Source organism: Saimiri boliviensis, chromosome 16 (genome assembly GCF_048565385.1).
Source record: "Saimiri boliviensis isolate mSaiBol1 chromosome 16, mSaiBol1.pri, whole genome shotgun sequence".
Classification (NCBI taxonomy): Eukaryota; Metazoa; Chordata; class Mammalia; order Primates; family Cebidae; genus Saimiri; species Saimiri boliviensis.
In genome coordinates this window covers 79330114-79351970 of record NC_133464.1, presented here as the reverse complement: position 1 = coordinate 79351970, position 21857 = coordinate 79330114, and the positions used below count along the sequence as shown (strand labels likewise).

The 21857-nt window shown below is 51.4% G+C and overlaps 2 protein-coding genes and 1 pseudogene across 8 annotated transcripts in view; 1 reads left to right on the top strand and 2 right to left on the bottom strand.

Annotated features, from left to right (window-relative positions):
* The window catches only part of MTUS2 (microtubule associated scaffold protein 2), a 679146-nt gene extending 666606 nt beyond the window's left edge, over positions 1-12540 (top strand). For all 5 annotated transcript variants that reach the window (XM_074387901.1, XM_039473210.2, XM_074387899.1 and 2 more), the window contains 2 exons: positions 2322-2419; positions 4324-12540. In XM_074387901.1, coding sequence (XP_074244002.1) covers positions 2322-2419; positions 4324-4537 — 312 coding nt within the window. In that variant the 3' untranslated portion in view covers positions 4538-12540. The remainder of the gene's footprint in view (positions 1-2321; positions 2420-4323) is intronic.
* On the bottom strand, positions 10666-12875 carry LOC104652496 (uncharacterized; annotated as a pseudogene).
* The window catches only part of SLC7A1 (solute carrier family 7 member 1), an 85310-nt gene continuing 74118 nt past the window's right edge, over positions 10666-21857 (bottom strand). For all 3 annotated transcript variants that reach the window (XM_039473212.2, XM_039473213.2, XM_039473211.2), the window contains exons 9-13: positions 20290-20392; positions 18422-18639; positions 17994-18160; positions 17261-17369; positions 10666-15674 (exon numbers count right to left, since the gene is read on the bottom strand). In XM_039473212.2, the coding sequence (XP_039329146.1) occupies positions 15571-15674; positions 17261-17369; positions 17994-18160; positions 18422-18639; positions 20290-20392 (701 nt within the window). In that variant the 3' untranslated portion in view covers positions 10666-15570. The remainder of the gene's footprint in view (positions 15675-17260; positions 17370-17993; positions 18161-18421; positions 18640-20289; positions 20393-21857) is intronic.

Genomic DNA, 21857 nt, shown 5'->3' with positions numbered 1-21857 from the left:
AAGTTGGCCCCAGGATCTCAGATTCTTATTTTTTCCCTTTATTATTATTACTTTAAAAACAAACTTTTGATACTATCAAAAATAATATATGTACTATGGGGAACCATGAAATAAGATAAACCAAAAATAAGCAGGTTATCACATCATATTCCTACCACTGCTTACACTTTCCAGAACTTTTTTGCTGTAAGGCAGTGTGTGTATGCGCGCACACACACACACACACACACACGCACAGAGCCCACGTATTATACCGTCTACGTGTTTTTATATCTTTCACTTGCCGTCTCAGGCAGGAACTGATCATCTCATCCAATTTTTAAAGTTCCCTATTTGTGAAATGTTCCTTGCACCTGGAATAACCAAACCAGGGACTCATCTAGGACCACACATTGCATTTGGTGGCCGTGTCACCTCTCTCTCTGGAAGCATCCCTTTTTGCAGACGTCACTTTGCTTCTCAGTGAATGGGGCAGACCAGGTGACGCTGGATTGTCAAGATTCTGGATTGTCAGGTGGGCAATGCTGACCACTCTCTACCCTCTAGCAGCCCAGGACATCCTAGCTCAGGCCAGGCCTAGGGCCGGTGGGGAGCTACAGGACCACACCTGCCCCAACCGAACCCTGCCTTGCAGCCCGGCCAGTGCTGGACCAGCCACTCTGAGAGCAGTCACCTATCCTGCTCCTGGCTGGGCCATTTGCATTGGGTCACCAGCAAACCTCTGGGTTTACTTGGCTGATTTTAGCCATGCTCCAGGCTTTCTGCCTGCCCATGTCACTTCTCATCCCAGAAACCTTTCCAGGCAAAAAATAACCTACTTGATCACTTCAACTCCTAGCAGCAAAAATGAGGGCTGGGTGAGGTGCCTTGCTAAAGAGCAGGGACAGGGGCCAGTCCTGTGGCTAGGATTCCTAAGCCCTTTTCATGAATGGTTCCTTGTCCATGAACAGGGCTTAGGAATTCTAGCCACAGGACTGGCCCCTGGCCCTGCTCTTTGTCAGCATTGCCCAGAATCTTGACAATCCAGCGTCACCTGGTCTGCCCCATTCACTGAGAAGCACCCATACTGCAAGTGACGTCCGCAAAAAGGGATGCTTCCAGAGAGAGGTGACACGGCCACCAAATGCAATGTGTGGTCCTAGATGAGCCCCTGGTTTAGTTATTCCAGATGCAAGGAACATTTCACAAATAGGGAACTTTAAAAATTAACTACATTCTTTAAGGATTAACTACATTGCCAGGTGTGGTGGCTCACACCTGTAATCCCAGCACTTTGGGAGGCCGAGGCGGGTGGATCATGACGTCAGAAGTTCGAGACCAGCCTGGTCAATATGGTGAAACCCTGTCTCTACTAAAATACAAAAAACTAGCCGGGTGTGGTGGTGAGTGCCTGTAGTCCCAACTACTCAGGAGTCTGAGGCAGGGGAATCGCTTGAACCCAGGAGGCAGAGGTTGCAGTGAGCTGAGATTGTGCCACTGCAATCCAGCCTGGAGAAAGAGCAAGACTCTGTCTCAAAAACAAAAAAAGATTAACTAGATTAACAGTGAACTTGTCACATTCTTTTCAAAAGATATTTCTAAATTTGTCTTAGACTGGAACTGTACTCAGCTAGGTCTCAGGCCCTTGAGGACATGCCAACAGAGGGAACGGCATCACTTGCGGGGGGTAGCAGCCATGGATGACGGGATTTGGGGTAATGTACCAAGCTGGGCTTGGGCTTTGCATTCCTGGCTGCCCACAGCCTCAACAGGCAAAAGCGTGCACACATTATGTAGATTTCCGCTCCTCCATGGATTCAGAATGTCATGTCATGCGTGCATGCTGGCCAGGGGTACTGCTGCAGTGTGGTTGACCCTTTGGGAAGAACCATGGGACCATTAGTCAAATGAGGTCCTAGTGGTATTCATGGTTTATCTCTGACAATGGCAAGGGCCTGGGGACAGTCACTTTTAGAAATACATTTCATATCAGAACCCAGCATGCACACACACACACACACACACACACTCTCTCTCTCTCTCTCTCTCTCTCTCTCTCTCTCTCTTTCTTTCACTCACTCACACACTCTCTATATATAAAATAAAAAATATCTGAAATTTGCTACATATGGTGCACATGGGCATTTTCTGTTCTGTTTCGTTTAAAGAAGAAATGCTGGTCACATTCCTGTAACCTGATTTTACAACCCACGAATGCATTGCAAACTGATATTTGCAAAATGCTCTTCTCGATAATCCTCCAGTGCCCAGAGCTGAGGGCACCGGTTTACTCTCTATTTTATGGCCTTGCTAGAACCTCGTAAATACTGTATCCTTTATAGGCAGAAAAGAACATTATCCTAGAAGAAAAGATCCAGGTTCTCCAACAGCAGAATGAAGACCTTAAAGCAAGGATTGATCAAAACACAGTTGTCACCAGGTAGGTGGGCTGGGTGTCACCTACGAAGTGGCTTTCCTCTTGAGTTTCTTTTTGTCACAATACCCAGTTTCCCTCACTCTGGGCTGTGAGTCTTTCCCCACAGTCTCTTTCTGTTTCCCCCACGACCTGAAGAACAAGAACAGACCCCTGTGGCCACCTTGCCTACACCTGGCCATGTATCAGTGGGCCCCACCCTGGGGAGAAAAGAGTGAAATCAGCAGAAGTGTGCAGCAGGGTCCTCCTGTAGCACTGGGAGGGGAAGGGGGTGGTTTTTGGAAGAGCTTGGGAGAGGAGGGCCAGCTGGGTGTTCCCAGGCTAAAAAGAGAGCCACCACTGGCTGACAACCCAGCTTCCAGAAATTCCCCATTTCCTTCCAGGTCTTGCCTGTCTCTGTTGGGCTCTGCTCTGAGGCGCCCCAGCTTCCAAGGAAGTGTGTTCAGGCTCCTCCCTCCCACAGTGTAGTGTGGGGATAGAGCAGGGTTTTGGGGGATACAGCAGGGTTTTGGGGGATAGAGCAGGGTTTTGGGGGATACAGCAGGGTTTTGGGGGATACAGCAGGGTTTTGGGGGATAGAGCAGGGTTTTGGGGGATACAGCAGGGTTTTGGCTTCATCAGCTGCTCTTCCATGAGGGCTGAGCCATCTCAGTGAGACCCAGGCCCACTTTGAGGTCTTCGCCCACTCACCTCAACTAGGCTCCTCAGCGTTCACCCACGGTGTGTTAGCCTTGCACACACAGCTCATGGACATGCATACACTCAAATGCACTCACAGGCACTGCGTGCTCGCTCACACACACACTTGCATACTCCCACTCATGCACACACTCATATATTCATATAATCCCTCACACCCGTCCACATGCTCTCATATTTGCACTCACATTTACACGCTTATCCTCACATGTACATCCTCACACACACATGCTCTTGTATACATGCAGGAATGGACACACAGCCATTGCCCCCATAACTAAGCCTCTATGGCAGGCATTTTATTCTCACCTCAGAGGCACATAGGAAAGGCTGTGCTGGGGGCGGCAGGCTCCTCTGCTCCAGAAGCTGCAAAGGTGCCCTGTCAGCAGAGCAAGCGCAGACTTTATCCCAGGGAGGTCACTTTTCTGGACCTCAGTTTGTCCAGCTTTAAAATGCATCTGCATTTTTCCTGTGAGTTCCTCAAAGGTGCTGTCCTTCTTCAAAATGCAACAAAGCAAGCAACTCAGATTCATTTTCTCACCTACCAGCCTTTATCAGCAAACATTAACTGAGCATCTGTTATGTGCCTGGCACCTGCTGGATGCTGGAGTTCAGCGTGCAGAGCCTTGGCTTCTGTCCTCCAGAGCTTGCGGTCCAGCAGGCAGACAGACCCAGAGAGCAGCATTTCCAGCAGGAGAGGATGCCTGCTGTCGTGGAGGCACAAGCCTGGGGCAGGGAGGCCAGGAAGAGGCATCCCCAGTTTCCTGGCAGGCTCAGGAAGGCCGGCAGCTTGTCTCTGCCCTCGCGCTGTTGTCATCGTCAGTTGTCAGCTCTGCGGCTGACTCTCCTCTCGGGGCCTCCTGGCAGCATACCCACTCCAGCTCTCCACTTCCCTCTGTTCAGTCACTGGCCTTTGCTCTTTCCAGTGGAGAGACAGAGCAGTGCCTCCCCTGACCGGGCAGAGGGCCTGTGACATGATGGGTGTTGGCGAGAGAGGTTCTGGGAACAGATGTGTCACTGGGCCAAGTGGAAATCATGATTCAACCAGTGTTCTCGGTCACGGGGTCGCCCTGGTCACTGTTCTCCTTGCGGGCATCACAGCCTCCTCTCTTTGCCCTGCACTCATTGTCCCGACCTCAGGTTCGGTGTCCACCAGCATGATTGCTACTTGACTGATTGTCATTTGATTGATTGTCATTGTGCCCGTGCAGACAACTGTCGGAGGAAAATGCTAACCTCCAGGAATATGTTGAGAAGGAAACCCAGGAGAAGAAGAGATTGAGCCGAACCAACGAAGAGCTGCTTTGGAAGCTCCAAACTGGGGACCCAACCAGCCCGATTAAACTCTCGCCCACATCTCCCGTTTACCGCGGCTCCTCCTCGGGGCCCTCCTCCCCGGCCAGAGTCAGCACGACTCCCAGATGACGCCACTGCGCGGCCTGCGGGAGCTCCGGCTTCTCGTCCTCCTGTCTCCACCCTGAGGGAGCACTGACCCGGTGCTGCCGGAGCGGGCCCTGAATGCATGCTTCAGTAGCTGCAAATGCCTCCAAGGCGCGTCCTCCTCTGATCCCCGTGTAAGACTGCCCTGGTGTCCGCACTTAGGAACGTGTAAACGGTAAAGTCTGATGTGCAAACGTCTTACCATAGTTAGAGCCAAAAGAAAGACACTTGCAATTGTTCTTGAGCAATGAACTTTCACTGCAGAATTTCAGGTTAGTTACCAAAAGCTCAGTTTTCAATATCCATTGAATAATCTTTGTGTACTGCACCGGTATGTGTGTATATTTAGATACAATTCTATACACATGCGGCGGTTCTGAATTGCATTTTTTATAACATGAAGTGCTGACATATTTTGGTGAAGGTCAGCAGTTTTCTAACTTGTGCCTAAAAATTATTGGGAAATGAAAATGCATTTCTATCTAGCTTCCCAGGAATATTTCTACCCAAAATAGAAAAAGGAAAAAAAAAAAAAGATACAGAGAAGAAGCGCCTTTCAACTCACCACCAAGTGGTACTCTCTTTACACGAACACCAGCGATTTGTGAATGGTAACTGCCTTTGGAACAATCAGCTTCTTAGTCAACACGATATGAGGTCACTATTCTTCCATTCGCAAGGTTTAATTATTGATACTCCTGTCATGAGTGGATCAGGGAGAGCCGTGGGAAACCCGAAGGGGGTTTAGCAGCTTTTCAGATGTGACTTATGACAGTGACTCATCTCCAATAGTCTTGTAAACTCAAGTTTTGCTTTTTTCCCAAAAACGGCATCTCAGACTCGGTCATTCAGCTACTGTTGCACCCTCGGGAAAACAAGGCAGAGCAAGACCTTTGAGTGAGAGTGAGGATGGCCTTGGGGTGACCGCGCCCGTTCACGCTCCATCCTCCTGAAGGAAATTGCTGCTAGGGTCTGTATTTTGACCAGGCACAGAGTGGGACCGTCACGCCAGCTTTCCATGTGGTTTGCTCTGATACGATGCTGTAAATGATCAACTCGTTGAAATATGACCCTCAGGCCCCCGATTCATAGCAGTCCCCCTTTCAGTTTGGTTCTACAGCTCAATCCCTTCGCTGCACATTGAGGTGGCTCAGGGGTTCTAGCAGGGGCATCTGGGAAAAACACCATTTTCTGTCCTAGGGGACCAGTTCTGAGCTGTGCTGGACCATCACATGACCACTCAGAAACCCACTTGCACTTCCTGCTGGATGATCAGGCAGTGCTACCGCTGACCCTGCTGCCATCTTAGAGCCAGAAGGTTCTCCCAGACAGAGGAGCGCAGTGAAGCAGCCAGCCAGGCAGCACATCCTGGACTGGCACGTGTCTCTAAAATGGTAGAATTAGGATGTAACCAGTACTCATGTAGTGTTGTGGAAGATTAGGAGCATGATACACAAAAGGAAGAAGTAGTTTTAACACATACGGTGATGATGATGATGCCCTTGTTTCCTTGTATATGACAAAGACCCTGCACTATCTCTCTGAGGCCCCCCAGAATTATCCTGAGCACAGGCCTGTCTTTGAGCATGCCCAAGATGAGAAGAACCATGAGGGGGTTCTGCAGGGGCCGGAGCCATGGAGCAGGGAAGAAACAGCCCGAGGATGAGGACGGCTTGTCCAGGGCACGCCTACTCGGCACATGTGTGGCCGGCACGAAGGCAGACACGGTCCCTGGCCCTAGCATGAGTCCAAGCTGGGCTGCCGGGCCTCAGGTACATCTCCAGCACACCTCCAAGGGTCTTGCTCCTTCTGGGGACGTACACAGTAAATCCACATGGAAGCACTATTTCTCTTTGCTTTAGTGGCTCTGCATGATACTGTGATATTGAGTTGGGCATTCCATTAGAGTAGATCATGCCACATTGACCAAGTACACAATTATTTATTCTTGTAGCAGGAACAACCTGCAAACACAAATTCGGTTACAGCTTAGCTGTCCGAATTAGGAACTGCTTACATAGCCGCACCTGCTAAATGCAGTTACACAGCAATACCAACTTCCGTGTGATGCTAGAACGTGGAACAGTGTGTTAGGCTGCTGTGGTCAGAGTTGTAGCATTGTTAGCATTAAGTAATTCCTCATTAGGTGAACTTTGGTGAGAGCTTTGCCCTAATCCACCCTGACCTTGGGTACTTGGGCTAATTTCCACATGACCCTGGTTTCATTTTGTTTGTTTGTTTTTTGGGGTTTTTTTTTTTTTTGTCGTGGACACCCATCATGTATGGCTCTTCATCTGAGCCATGGGGTGGCAGCTGCTGTGCCTCCTCCTCGATTCTTCCACCCCCACCCGCCACGCCATCAGGATTCCATTTCTCTCCACATGGCGTCCACCTCTGTCCCCTTCCAGGCTGGAGTGACGTTTCCACGTTTGGATGCTGCAGCCTCTGCACTGCCTCAGACAGACCCACCAGATACAACTCGTCTCTTTGTGGCGTTGGGAGATGTGTGGGCAGCCTGCCCCCACCCCCACCGCTGGCCACCACATGCTGGGACAAGGTTCTGGTTGAGCGTCGGAACAGGTAGGGATGGGGGCGGCCCCAGCCATGATTAGTTGAATGAATGGGGTCACAACATCTTTTTTCCTGCCCCTGTGGTTTGTGTTGCATATATGTGTTTAACTAAAGCCTATTAAAATAAACTTGAGGGACTTTCTGTGATATCTACTTGATGTAACTGGAGACTTGTCCCTCTCAGGCTGGGGATCCCGGGCAGGGAGGCAAGTGGGGGTGTTTGCAGGCTGGACTCCTTTTTGGTGTGTGCCAGGGTCGGGTGCTCATCCATGAAAGAAGTCTGGAGATCCCCTTTCCCAGACTCAGCAGGTCGCAGGTCCCTGCACCCACCCTTCCAGCCTGGGGGGCTTGAGCAGCCCCTCCCCTGGACTTGGGAGGTCAGTGCCTCTGCTCTGCAAGGCCAGGGTGTACTGGAGTCAGCTGGAAAGCGGACAAAAAAGGTCATTCATTCATTTCAACCCAAAAGTGCTTGCTCCCCTCATCCCGATGGCCTTCAGTTTGGACTGCAGCCGGTTTAGCCAGCTGGCCCTTGGAGTGTCCCACAGGTGCCTGGCACTGGTAACAAGGGAGAAGCCCGGGTTCGCAGGTTCCCTGTGGTGGTTTGCAGGGTGTGTGGGAGTGGCTATTTTAGAGTTCTGCAAGTCCCTCCTAAACAATTACCGAACAGACCCTTTGTAGACGACACAGTTTACTTCTGGACCTCACAGGGAACACCCCAAGGCCACCTCTGGGTCATCCAGGCCTCCCAGGGTATTGATGGCAATTCTTAATAATCTACCTGGCAACGTGTCCTAACCCATTTGTTTCTTTTGAGGTGTCTTGTGTGCCCTTCGCTTTCATAATGACCTCCTCCTATTGTCCTTAACTCACCGTGTACAGGGAACAAGGCAGGTGGCAGCTACTGGCACAAGCAGGAGGTGAGATTAGAGCCAGCTTTCCACTGTCCCTGGAGAGCAGCATCCCCTTCCACAGCTAATTTGCAGTAGACAGAGGAGACTCTGGAAGTCAGCTCACTCACTGACCTCCTCTGTGCCAAGAGCCTTGGAGAGCCTGGCTCTCCCTGTGTGGGAGGCTTGTATCACCCTAGCAAGAAGGGAGTTACAGAGTTAAGCATGAGGGGAAGCCAAACAGTTGGACAGCTTTCCACCTGCGACTGGAGTCGAAGGCTGTTCTCAAAGCCATTGCTGTGTCAGTGTTAACGCTTCAAGCCGTGACTCTGGGATTGCACTGTGACCTCATCCATGACCACAAGTGGTGAGGCTCCTGCTCACGTGAGAGCCTGTCAAACGCGCACACACACATACACACACAACCAAAGGCTGGTAAGTCATTCTGGTGGCACAGTGTGTGTTAATTCACAATTCACTTACATTTGCCAAATGTTTTTGTTAGCCAGTCTGCATCTCTCAAACCTCTTGCCCCCAAACCAAGACAGACATCTGGTGTTTCTGATGGCCTGGCTCGGGTCACTCTCAACGCAGCGTGATGATGCAGGCCAATCTTCCTTGCTCACTACGTCGGGAATTTTTTTTCCAGTGCCAGCACCAGGCAGGGTGGGGATGCCCTGCAGCTCTGAGCTCAGACAGCCCTGCAGTGTACATGTGTACAGACCTCCTGGGGGCCCATGCCTCCTCCCTCTGTGGCACCCACACCACAGGCATCCAGAGAGCCCCTGCCACGCAGCCACTGCCCCTTCGTGCTGCCTTCTTGCATGACTGCACCACCACCAAATTCACGTGGCAGGCACTGGGCTTCGCCCCACCTCCCTCATGGTGGGAACAGTGCTTCTGAACCAGCCGACACTCATCAGGTGCATTGTTTCAAGGAGAACTTAAAAGCATCCCCGGTAAGGTCCCACCCAGCCACAGCTTTTTCTTCCACATGCAGTCCCAATTCCACTGGAATTAGGTGCTCTGCCACACCAAGAGCCAAAAAGCTGTTCCCCTCATTAGCAAAGATATTGCCTGTTTCATTCCCAGCGGCTTTTCTTCAAACTGCATTTTTTAAATGGCTGTATTTATGGCTGGGTGGACAGGATTCATTTGGTAAAACTGAACTGTTCCCTTTGAACGGGGGCTGATGGGATGATCTGTAGTTGTTTCCAGCCCACCCCCGGCCCCCGCAGTCCCAGACCCTGCCCAGATCCGTGTGGTGTCTGAGCAAGGGTGGGCTGGAAGCTGGGTTTGAAAGGCAGGGCCAGCATCCCAGGTTGTGGCTCCACAGGCTTCCTTGTTGCTGTGAATGCCATTTGGGGGCAGCTTTTAATTGACCAGAGGTGCTTCATAACCAAACTGTACAAGCAGAAACTTTCTCCAGGTGGTGCCTCTCAAGCCTCCAGCCTGGCATCGTCCCACAGGGCCTTGAAGAACCATGCATCAGGGTTTTCGAAGAGACGGCTCTTGGCATGGCCTTTTCAAGCTGCCTTCGCAGCACCAAGCAGAGCCACTAGGTGGCAGTGTGGCGCTGTGGGAACTGGGGTTCACCTTGCACTTGGCTGAAAGTCATCCTCGGGGACCAGAGGTCTCTGTCCTACAGGACACCTGCAAAAATCCAGGATCAAGGTACGCTCCATGCTTATTTCCCAATTCTGGAGCCCATCGGGCTCTCTGGGCTGCTTTGGGACGCTGCCCCCTTTTGTGGATCCAGTTCTGCATTAGCAGAACCTCCTGCAGTAATCACACTGGGCCAGAGACCATGCCTACCCCGTGTCCCTGGGACATGCTGCACAGCCTTGCTTCCACACCTCGCAAGTTCTGCGGTCTGATTTTCTCTGTGGCCAACAAATACAAACTGCTTGATGCTCTCAGGTGCACATGCTCATCATGTATTCCAGATCACAGACAAGCTGAGGACCAGAGAGCAGCTCGCCGGCCCTACTCCTCACACGGCTCCCTGTCTGCCTTCAGCACCATCCATCGGCTGACAAAACTCAAAAAGGTCAGACCTTCTCTTGTGCGCAGCAGATCTGCTGGTATAGCTGCTGTGAACCACTGCATCTTACTGTCTGGAAATCAAGGCCCACTTGATGGAGTCTGTCTCCTGTGCAGAAAAATGGATCCTTTCTCAAGGGAGTTGAGGGAGTCAGAGAGCAACAATTACCAAAATGGCTACACTCCTCACCCCAGCCCCTCTGCCCTCTGCTTCCTCCAACGGGATGGTGTGTGTGCAGGCCAGCACAGGCCGGGGCGGCAATGGGTAATATCGTTTTGCTGCCGAAGACCAAGTCCGTCAGCAAATGCCTGACAACTGGCAGCCTCTGAGTCGCTTTGCCCCAGCAGCTTGGTTGGCAGGAAGACCTCTGTGGCCCCAAAGCCAAACAAATCTGGAGATGATATCAGAGCATCCAAAATGGGGGTTCAAGGGATTCCCTGGTTGAGGCTCAAACTGTTGGAATGAGAATTTCATTTCCAAATGGCAGGAAAGTGAGAAGATGGGACTAAAGTCATGGGCTGTGGGGAAGCAGGGTGGGATTGGAACTCTTGGGGCACTGTCAGGTCTGGGACCCAGCAGACACCTGCTAGAATTCTTGAGATCACACCATGCACATGGAAGCCATAGACAGAATTTATTAGAATTTGCGGAAGCATGAGATAATGTACCACAAAATAGTTTGATTTTATAACATAAAGTATGGTAGGAAGTTGTCAATGTACATAGTGATGTCAGCAAAAAGGCGGGGGGGGGCGGGGCGTGGGCAAGGCAGTTTCACATTTTTTGAAAGGTGGTGGACGACAACTACACTGTCCTTACAGTGAAATAAAAGCAGGAGAGACCCAGCAGAGGCCAGCCTAATTTGCGGTTAGCATCGGAATCTACATCTAGTGTCGCAACTTTAGGAAACTATAAGAAAACTATTAGAAAAATAGAACATCAAACAAGCAAAAAAATATACAAATGTACATAATTAAAAAAACACACAACTCTTAATAATGGCTCCATGTTCAGTAGAAGAAAACATTTGCTGGAGAAACCACAGCTATTCAGGTTTGATAATAAACCAACCCTCATTGGTATCATTACCCTTAGTGCTCCTTAAACTCGTTGAAGCTGAAAGGCACAACTTAAGCAGGAAACTTATCTTAAATATATATTATAACTTCTCGAATGGGAAAATAAGTCCCAAACTTAATAGTTTGTCATCAAGAAACATGAACTCATTTGCCTTGTTAATAAATTAGCAGTCTGAATGCGTCTTTCCATCCCTGCTTCCTGACCTGCTGGACACACTGGTAAATACCCTGAGAAAATCTTTTAAGTTTGACCAAGGTAACTCCATCTCCTGTGGGGTTTTCAGCTGGCACTCAGCACATTTGTAGAGTGATCCAGGAGGGCTCCATGGAAAGTGAGCCCCAAGACGCCAGGCCCAGCCAGTCTCCATGGCAAGAGAGTGCTGTGGCTCTGAAGCACTGGCACGGAAAGACTGGATGCGAGGGACGATGATGGATGTCGGCTGACAGCTTTTGCCTTAAAAATCCATTAGGCGTCATTCCTAAGTGTGACGACACATGGAGTGTAGCTTCTTGCACCACTAGATCGATAGAGCATTTCATTACTAGGACAAAGTCCACAGGAGCCTGACAGCATGCACACCTCCCTCTCCCTCAAGAGCCTTACATATCTTCCCATGACGATGGCAAACATATCTTAAATTACACATAACAATTATACATGACATATATTCAGATCGGTCTGCAGGCGAACTCCACAACCATTCCACACACAAGCCTCACGTCGCCTTCACTCCAGAACGCATCTGTGCTGGGCCTGGGCACAAAGGCCCCTCCCTGTTCATGGTGTGGGTTCTTGGGTGCCAACAGAGCTGTCAGCTCTTAAGAAGGAAGGGTTTGTGCAAAAATGGGATGTGTGAATCAGGAGAGGGGCCCTGGCAGAGCCAGGCAGGCTTGCGCTAGTGGCGAGTCCTGTGTCACACAGTGCCCAAGACCTGGCCCTGTAAGCCTGGGTGGGGCCTCTATGGGGCAGGTCCACACGCCCCTCCTCTGGAACTCACTGCTCTGGAGGTTACACCATGTGGGACTGCAAACACCAGTCGGTTAATGCCTGCTCAGTGGCAGGGGCAAGGCGGGGGAGAGCTGGCATCCCCAGCATTTCCACGGGTCTGGACCAAGGTGGGCAGGCCAGGTGCCCCTCCAGCTGTGCACACGGATGTGCTGAAGGGGCAGGAGGGAGTGCATCAATCAGGGCCCTGGCAGCTGGGATGGGTGGAGAAGCCCGCCGCCTCCACCGTCCTGCGGTCACCCCTGGACTTACATCGGATCCTGGCCACTGTGCTAGAGTCAGCACACGGGACCAGGTGGCTGGTTGCCTGATAGAGATGAAAGCCGAAGTGGAGAGAGAGTTTTTGCTGCTGCAAAAACAAAACCAACAGTGGGGTGAGATCTGATAACCTCTAGATTTGGGGGAAAAAAAAAAAAACCACCTGGTACACAAAGCCTTGGCCAAGAGGGTGTGAGCAGGTTAAGGAGGGTAGGGACGCGCAGAGGCCTGGTCTCCGGAGGGCGTCCCTCCCCACCACAGAGCTACCCTCCTGTAAGCTGGCTCCCGAGCCAGCCGCCCACAAATCCCCTGATGCCTCTCTGGAGACCCCCTTGATCCCTCTCTTCAGCAGAGGTCCTGAGGCAGGGGGCCCGGGGAGCTGCTGGGTTTGCCGCTTCGTGAGTGTGGGCCTTTGGAGGTCATGAGCACATGCAGGGTGGTCATGGGGGTGTGGGAGACAGGAAGGGATGCTTACCCATCACAAATGGGTCTTTCCAATGTGGGTATTTGTGGCTGGTGCACAGATAAAAGCAGACACAATACTCCCTTGGCCGGTGTGCCTCTAGTAATGTGGGAGTTCTGACTACGAAGGAAAATCCTGGCCAGCCGTGGAACTAAGAATATTCTCGTTTAGGCAAGGGAACTAAGAGATGTGAAACTATCATTTTTTTCACTGTGTGTATTTTTACTTCAGGGAAAGAAATGAGGGATGTGAAAAGAAAAAAGTCTATTAAAATTGTGAGGCTTACTCCAAACACCATGACTTACATCACTGCCCTCACACGCAGCAGAGAAACCCCCTGGCAACTGTACAAAAAAACTCCTCATAAAAGCACCATGGCCAGTGAACTATTTATGCAAGGCATCCCACGTGCCCTTCCCTAACTAGGAAGCCCGTCCTCTAAGGCAGGGGTGCAGGGGGATCCCATCCCTGCCGAGCTGGGCGTGCTTCCGCGTTGAGCTGTAAGGCTTCTGCATGAGGAAGGCCCGACTCCCAGCTGTCAGCGAGCTCCCGTGATAGGACTCGGAGCAGGGGAGACACACCCTCTCAATCTACAGAATGATCCATGGCGCCCGCTCAAGTGTCAACTCTAAATAGTCTATTGGGTACTGTCTTGCACGGAAATTTCAGCCAGAAAGAAAAACTAGAATTAAAAAAAAAGAAAAAGCAACTCTCTCTCCCACCACTTTAACTTTTCTTGGAAATTCCTTCCCTTGAGTTTTCTTTACCTATGTAGAAAATAACAGGAAAAAAAAATCAAGCAAATTAACTACCAGGTCCTAGGACAAGAGACAATCAAAACCCCAACAAAATAAGTTAGTATTTATCAAAATATGTTACAGCACCAATCTACATAAATGTCAATACCTCTCTTTGGAAATCGGAGCTTTGGGCTCTTATGACGCTCCCTCTGGAACTTTCAAAATGAGATCAGAACAAAGCTCCCAGCAAGGTGAGCGGGACTGATTCGGAGGCCCAGCCCGAGGCCGCCCATCCGCTCTCCGCTGGCGAGTTCACAGATCCTCACACTTCTCTCCGAGAGTCTTCTGGCACAGGGAGAGCATAAGGGCCCTCAATTTATCAGGCTTCTTTCTACCAGATTTGCGTCAAAGGGCAGATTAGAAAGAAATGGAACAGAAACTGAGTTTTGAAAGCAGGATTTCCATTTCCCCTGGTGTCCAAAGTGCCCACCTCCCTCTCCCTCCCCCATCAGCCTTCTGTCTCTTGAATTATACTCTAAATGGAAGTAGGGCTCTACTCGCTTCCAGGTTTCCTCTGGCTTCCATCTACAAGGAGTGTGTGAAATGGTGTTGGCTGCAGGCCCTGACCCAGGCAAGAGAGGCAGGGGAGGATGCTCCGGACCCTTCCACTTGCGGAGGCGTGGGGTCCGCAGCATCTGAATGACGGACACACAGAAGGGACAACAATATACCTGGAAATCACCTCCCCGATGGCCCAAGCACCTCAGCAATACGCCAACCACAGGGAGTGATGACGTGGCCATTTCCAAGTTAACGTTATGCCCTAACGTAATCTGATGGAGTGATTCACAATTTCATGGGCTGTGGCTTGATTTCAATTTCATCATACATAACAAAGAGGCTGGGCAGCTCATGTCAGGGCCAGAAACACCATGACCCAACATGTCATGACCCTGGGCTGAGCTGCCACCCACCTTGAGAACCTCAAAAGAGCCAACAGACTGGTTCCAAGCATGGGAGAGCAAGACTGAGTAAGCGGCAGCGACTCACAGGAAAATCCCCAACTCTGCCTCGTGAGGACAGGCCCACCCAGGTACAGTCTCACGTTCCAGTTACTCAGGACACAGCCGGTGGAGAAGACGGCAGGAGCAGCAAGAACCGGCCCAGGCCTGGAGGGCGTGGGCTGAAGGAGGTCCCTGGTTTACACACGTGCACACACACGGACAAGCAGAGCCAGCCACCCCCCGCCAAGCCCTAATGGGAGTGATCCTTTCTTCCTCATTTGAGAGGAACCAGCTGCCCTCAGCCCTGCTGCCCAGCCCCAGGGCGGCTGCCGTGGTGTCACAGCAAAGCCCTCAGAAGCCGAGGGGTGGGCCAGGTCCAGTCCTAACGACCCATCTGAACCCAACGGGGAAAAACCGCAGGCCTGATTTTCCTTTTTAAGTGTACTACCATCGTTTGGCTCTGCGGGTGGGGGGCTGGTGGGGACACACTGTTTTGTGGTACTCATCTGGCTTGACTGCTGGGTGTTTGGGACTGAGCAGGAAGATGGCTGCTAAAATTTGGAGTATGCAGAATTTCAACCCCAGAACGGTCCCCGGGGAGGAAGGCCTGGTTCCCAAGGTAAGGGGACAAGGTGACCTCCACTCTGCCTGAGGCTGCAGCAGCTCGGGGCTGAGCTGGTAGGAGAGGACCTGCTCTCTCTGTTCAGAGAAGTGAAGAGACACAGTGGCCAGCCGCAGCCCAGTGGCCCTGGCCAGGCAGCTGTCTGGAGGTGACCAGGGCCTGGAGAGCCAGCTGCAGAGCCTAGAGTGGGCTGGGGCTGCAGTTCAAGTAATTGCACCTTCGGCTACAGTGGGGGTGTGGGTGCGGGTGATTCCTGTTGCACTGGAAGGGAGGGTGGGGTGCCTCCCAGTCCTCTGGGGGCATCCCTCGGGGGTGCTGCCACCTCTGGGGGGCGGGGCTGTGTGTCACTTGCACTGGTCCAAATTGCCGTCAGGAGTCCTTGCTTGGTCAGCATCCAGGGACGCCTCCTCGCTGTGCCACAGGCCGTAGCCAAAGTAGATGATGAAGCCTGCGGGCCGACAGGAGAGACGGGCATGAACAGCGTGCCGGCTACACCACTGCAGGCAGGGCTTGGAGCCCAGGGCAGCCCCATAGCAAACCCTCTCAGGCGGCCTGCTCCTGCTGGCATGAGCCCGCAGCCAGCAGCCCTCGGGACGTTTCCACATCTGGAGCAGCTGCCATATGAAGGCCACTGTCTGCCTCTACATCGGGCAAAGCCCTACATTCCTCTGGATGGCCTCATGCTGCGGCGTTTCCTGAGCAGACAGAGCGGCTGGGCCAGGGCCACCAGAAGCCATTGGGTCCTTCACCTTAACCCCCTCCTGCCCCCTGAGGCCACGAGAGTATCAGGAATGTGCACTATGGAGACGGGATTTCCTGCAGGTGCTGGAGGTCTCCAGGCTCTCAGCCTGGACAATCCCACTGCCCCGTTTCCTCCATGCAACTGACCATCAGACTGTAAGAGACACACTGAGCCCTGGGAATGGACTTTACACAGGAGTCCACAGTCTGTTCCTGCACCCAGGACTTGGGTGGGTCCAGGACCTATGCTTCTAACCACCTGCCCGGGGACTGTGGCCACATGGCCCCAGGGCCACCTTGTGTGGTTGAGACAGGAAAGCAGGCCTCAAAGCAAGGACTCAGCCACGCAAAACCCAGGAAAGGAGCTCAGGCTCCTGAACATGGGGACTTTACAGGGATGTTGGGAAGAGGCACCCTCTGCCTTCACCAGGCCCTGAGGAAGTGGCCACAGTGGGCTGTGAGCAGCTTTTTCTCAGAAACACTCTAGGAGATGTCTAACTAGACATGGGCTGCACTTTGCAGAGAATGAGGACCCACCTTGGTGCCAGCAGAAAATGGGCCGCTCGGTATTTTCTGGAGGAAAAGCACCCCTCGAGGGTCCTGGGAAATGAGGCAGCAGCCGTCTGCCCACAGCATGCAAACAGGGCTGGGAGGCTGTGGGGACATGGTCCTGAGGGGCAACAGCAAGGACCACATCCCTGGCTACCAGCACTACCACTCAGATGCTGAGAGGAAAGAAATGAGTCCCTCTCCTCCAGGCCCTGGGGTGAGATGCCTAGAGGGGTGGGACTCAGCTGGCCCTACGGGCTGCACCCAGCCCTGGTCATCTAGCTCATGTAGAAGCTCCTACCCCAGTGGCATGTCCCATAGGCCCCAAAGCACCGTCCTTCCCAGAGAAGACGCCATCACAGAGGAGCCCATGACACCTACCCCTGCCTGGGCCTCGTGCCCATACCAATCTGGTGCTGGGCAGGCCAGGGGTCCAAAAGGCACAGGCCAGACTTTCCTGTCTGGGGTGAAAATAACTGGTACCTTATCTGCAGCTGACGCATCACCTTGTTCCTATTAATAAATATTAAGGTCTTGCCCAAGAGAGTAAATAGTTTGGGCAAGGGGCAATAAAAACAAAAAGTATCTAACAGGGAGGAGAGGACTCACAACCTACCAGGGATTCAGCATTATCTTTGAGAAAGCTGCTGACTGCATGTGTGTCACTGTGTTATAAATCCTGAAACAAGGGAGGCCCCCGAGAGAAGCCAGGATTGTGGACGTGCTGGCGGCAGCATCACATACCTATCAGCATCCACACGGCAAACCGGACCCAGGTGCCCTGGTCCAGCTGCATCATGAGATAGACGTTCACAAAGATGCTCAGGATGGGGAGCACTGGCAGGAAGGGAACCTGCAGAGACAGGAGGCGGCATCAATCCGCGGCAGTGGCGCCAGTTCCAACAGTTCAGTAACACTGTCTAGCAAAAGGCAGCACGCCTGAGAGTGATGGGGACAGTCGGGTGAGCGTGGGGAAGAGAGAGTGCGTGCCCACCCTCACAGCCCAACACCCCCTCTCCACACACAAACCCAAGGGTAAATCCTAGTAGGTGGGGATTTGGTTCTAAGCTCTGAGTGGCCAAGTGAGCTCCATTATGATTTTCCTCTCTTATGATTCTCCCGCTGAAGAAAGGACTAGAAGATGGACCTCCATTTTACCTCTAAGGTCTGTTTTATTATTTGTGTAATCTAAACATGTAGAAGCCTTGCCCGTCTCCAAGGCTTGGAAAAGTCATGCGATCAACCTGGGCAGACATTTACAAGAAGCGTCCCACCACCGGAGAGCCAGGGGAGGAGGGCTACCTCCTTCCAGGGTCCAGTCCTCTCGGTGCCTTCAGGGCCCCTGTCCCACAGTGCCTGAACTGGCTGGCAAACACCTTCGTCGGGAGCACCCGGGCCCAGCTGAGCCTGTGCAGAGCTGGGGTCGGTGTACCAGGGTTCCTTCCCTGCCACAGACCCATGAGGCCGAGCTGCTCACCTTAAATGAGAGCTTGGTCTTGCTCTCGGGCTGCCTCCAGATGACAACCGTGACCATGGCACAGAGGAGGGCAGACCCTGCAAGCATGAAGACTGCCCACAGCGCCCCTTTGGTGAGAGCCTCCTTTCCAAGCACGGCCACAATGCAGAAGGTGATGATGAGAACAGCTAACGGGGAAGAAGAGACAGAGCGAGCTGCAACTCAGCCATTTCTCAGTTTCCCACAAGCATCTGCTGCTCTCCCCAAAACTTGTGGAGAGAGAGGCTCCATTTCCAAAGGCATCAACTACAGTTAGCACAGAGTAACTATGCCTCAGTCCAGGAGCAAGGCAGATGCTCTTCTCTGGCACCTTCCCCCGACTCCCGCTCTACTGCCTAGAAACCACGCAGTGCCAACAAGCGAGGCCCCAGGGAAGGGCTAGCTCTTACCTATGAGGCTAGTTGAAATGTTCACGATTAGCCCAGAGACTTTGGAAGGCTCCACGTTTTTGGGTGAGAGTATGGTTTTCAAGGAGAACATCTCTGCCTCTGGTAAAAAACCCAGCTGGGAATCACTGGTGCTAGTCAGCTCATTTTGGTCCGCATGATCTAACTCATCGGAAGTACTGGCCATCTGGTATACCAGGTTAGGTTGCTCTGGCTGATACCTGGGAAGAAATGTATTGTGTGACCAACCATTATCCACTTAAAGCAAAAGGGCAATGCACCAACCCACGTTCTACAAAGTAAGTTTCTATAAAACTACAAAGTTAGCTGCCTGGGACATGAGGTATGAAATGGGAAGGAGATAGTCAGAGACGGCACTGCAGACGAAGAGGCGACTGGGAAGGTCACCTCCTGCTCTTGCTTCTGCAGGGCATCCTCCATGGTCTGGTTCCAGGCAATAGGAGCTCCACCACGAGCAACCCCAAGGAATACCCCGAGAGAAGTGGCAGTGGCCCTCAGATGCTAAAGAGACTAGGCCACTTCCCACAAAACTACAGCTGTAGGGAGCTAAAAGGAAGGACAGAAATAGAAAGCAGGAACACCACCAGGATCCTATTTGGCACCAAGAGCCAGAGGCATGTGGCTGCAGGCGGATGGATTTGAGAAATTCTGTTTGTGTGACTTAATTGGATCAAGTTATTTTTAAAACGCCAAGCACCCTGGAGTAAATCATTGTATGTGGCTGGTTGGAGGGCCAAGCCTGTAGCATGACTTCCAAGACACGAGATACCTGCCAGTGAAGCATCCGTTCTGAATGAGGTTCCTTATCTTCCCACCCAAAACGAACAGAGTGCAAATCCTTTCCACCAGCTTTGAAAAAGGAGTGCTGTATGAATTATTTTGCATATGATCAATTCTAAGAGGGAGTATAAAGATATTAACCATTTTTCCACTGATTCCCTTGTGCAACACCACTCGGTCAATTAAGAAAGTGGGGGACCTCAGAGACTACTCTAGCACTGGGCTCCTTAGGAGGAATAAGGGGTCCCCAATAGTCTTAGCTGATTCTACAGAGCTACTGCTAAGGCTCAGCCTGGGTTTTATGTACATCAGCTGCTGAGCAAGTTGGACGTGCAATCAACGGCCTTGCAGGTGGAGATCCCTGAAGAGAAACAAGGAGGCTCGTAAGGGGAGACCAGTACTGAGTGTCTCCGTGAGCACAGGCTCTCAGGATGAATGCTGCCAGGGCTGTGCTTTGGGAGTGCGTGCTGGGGCAGGTGGGAACACCAAGGCACCAAGCCCAGGCCCAGAGCAGCTTTACTGCAACTGCAAGAGGCTTGCCTGGCCCCAACCGGGCTACAGCAAGCCGACCTCGACAGTGACCCTGAACATCAACCTGGGTGCCCATGCCACACAGTGGGATTCATTCCTCCAGCCACAGTGCAACGAAGCCACAGAAGCATCACACAGACCTGGGTTTCACAGGCCTTGGGTTTTCCTAACTCCTACCAAGGCAGCCCTCAATCCTGTCTGTCTCAAGAATTGGAACCAAGTTGCAATCAGTCTTCAAAAATTCCGATCCCTGGATCCTGGTCTAATACTTGAGCTGAGAACCTGTCTCCATCTACCCAACATCTAGCCAGAAAAATGAGGGCACATGATAGAGGAGGGTGAGGGGCACCCCAACTTTTGCCAAGGACGTCTTTCTAACTGGGCTGTCAGCCTAGGTCCTACCCTTTCCTTGGCAGCTCCCAGTGGAGCTATCACCAACTTAAAAGTTTCATCACGTAAACCATAGCTGAACTGTGAAAAGGCTATCAGGTGCCTCCATTCTGTATTTCTGTCATGAAACCCCAAAAAGCTATACATACCGTAAGACCAACACACAGGCAGCCACCAACGAGTAAGCCAGGAGGGTGCCAATAGACATGAGGTCCACCAAGTCCTTCAGGTCAAAGAGGAAGGCCATCACAGCTGGGAAGAGACAGACACCAGGATCTGTGGATGGCCATCTGGTTGCACTGACAAGCAGGACCACCACCATCCACCATCATCCAGGGCAGCGAAGGGGGCTGCTTTTACTCCCGCCCCGTCCTCGGCCTTCCCATGGAAAGACACAGCTTAAAGGGAAGTCAAGCTCAGGATTAAATCACAGACACAGTCCTCAACAGATGGTAGTAATCGTTGACATCTGCACAGAGAATACTTTCATTCTTGTGATTTTTATGGCAACTCTGTAAGCCATTCCTACACTAGAGATGGAGAAACTAACATTCACACAGGTTAGGAGACTTCTCTAAGGTCACACAGCTCATAAGCATAGGTATAAGGATGTGAACTAGGTTCTTAAGACTCTGAGTCCTATGTGTCTTTCTTTAAACCATGCTGACTCACAGACTCATATGCATCCATTCATTATCCATCCCATTGATCCATCCATTCTCTATTAAAGCGTTTATCATCCACTCACCATCCATCAATCCATCTCATCCATCTGCCCATCTTCCATCTATCTCATCCACCCATCCATCCATCCATCCATTCATCCATCCATCCCATCCCATCCCACCCCATCCACCCATCCATCCATTCAGCATCTATCCTTTCTACCCATCTTCCATCATCCAGTTCCAATCAAGGTGTACCCATCATTGGATTCTAGGTATTCACCGTTGAACAGGGCAGGCCACAGTGCCCAGCCTTCCTGAGTGTACTCCCTCTCAAGACACAGGCATCAGTGTACAACAGTGGGCGGCAGAGAAGGGGAGGTTCTGACGCTCTGGGGGCACTTATAGGGGGGTCCTAACCCAGGAAGATGAGCAGGAAAGCAGAGTTCTTCACATGTGAAGTCACTTCACATGGAAGAAACCTGAAGAGCTGTTCTCAAACGATATAGTATCAGCCCATTCACCGTGTCCCTTGCCTTTAAAATGTAATTAAAACCTGAACCCTTATTTGAAAATCTTTTGTGAGTTTTGTGGGAACATGCCTGTCTATTCATGTGGGTGTGTATGTCAAGTACTCATTAAAAAACAGCTTGCCTAGATCTGCTTTGGGATATTTTCAAAACACATGGAATCAACACAAGCTAAAAAATAAATACAAAACCATTATTTCTCCACAAATATCTTTCAAGCCTCTCTAGATCACTGCAACTAAAACAAATTTAAATGGAGGATAAAACATAAAGAGCAATGAAGGAGGACCTTCTGATAATCGGAACAGCACCCAACTGTGCATGCCACAAATGCCGATGTTCCTACTCACAGGGAACTTGAGACTAATTTCTTCCATGTGAGGTGATTTCACATAACCAAATACTTACTTCCCACTGCCGTCGAATGAAAAGGGTAAGCCTGGATTTTGTGAATGGCATGTACTTTACAGTCACTTCAAAGAGCACGGTTTGATCTCCCTCTATCAGCATGGGAAGGAAATC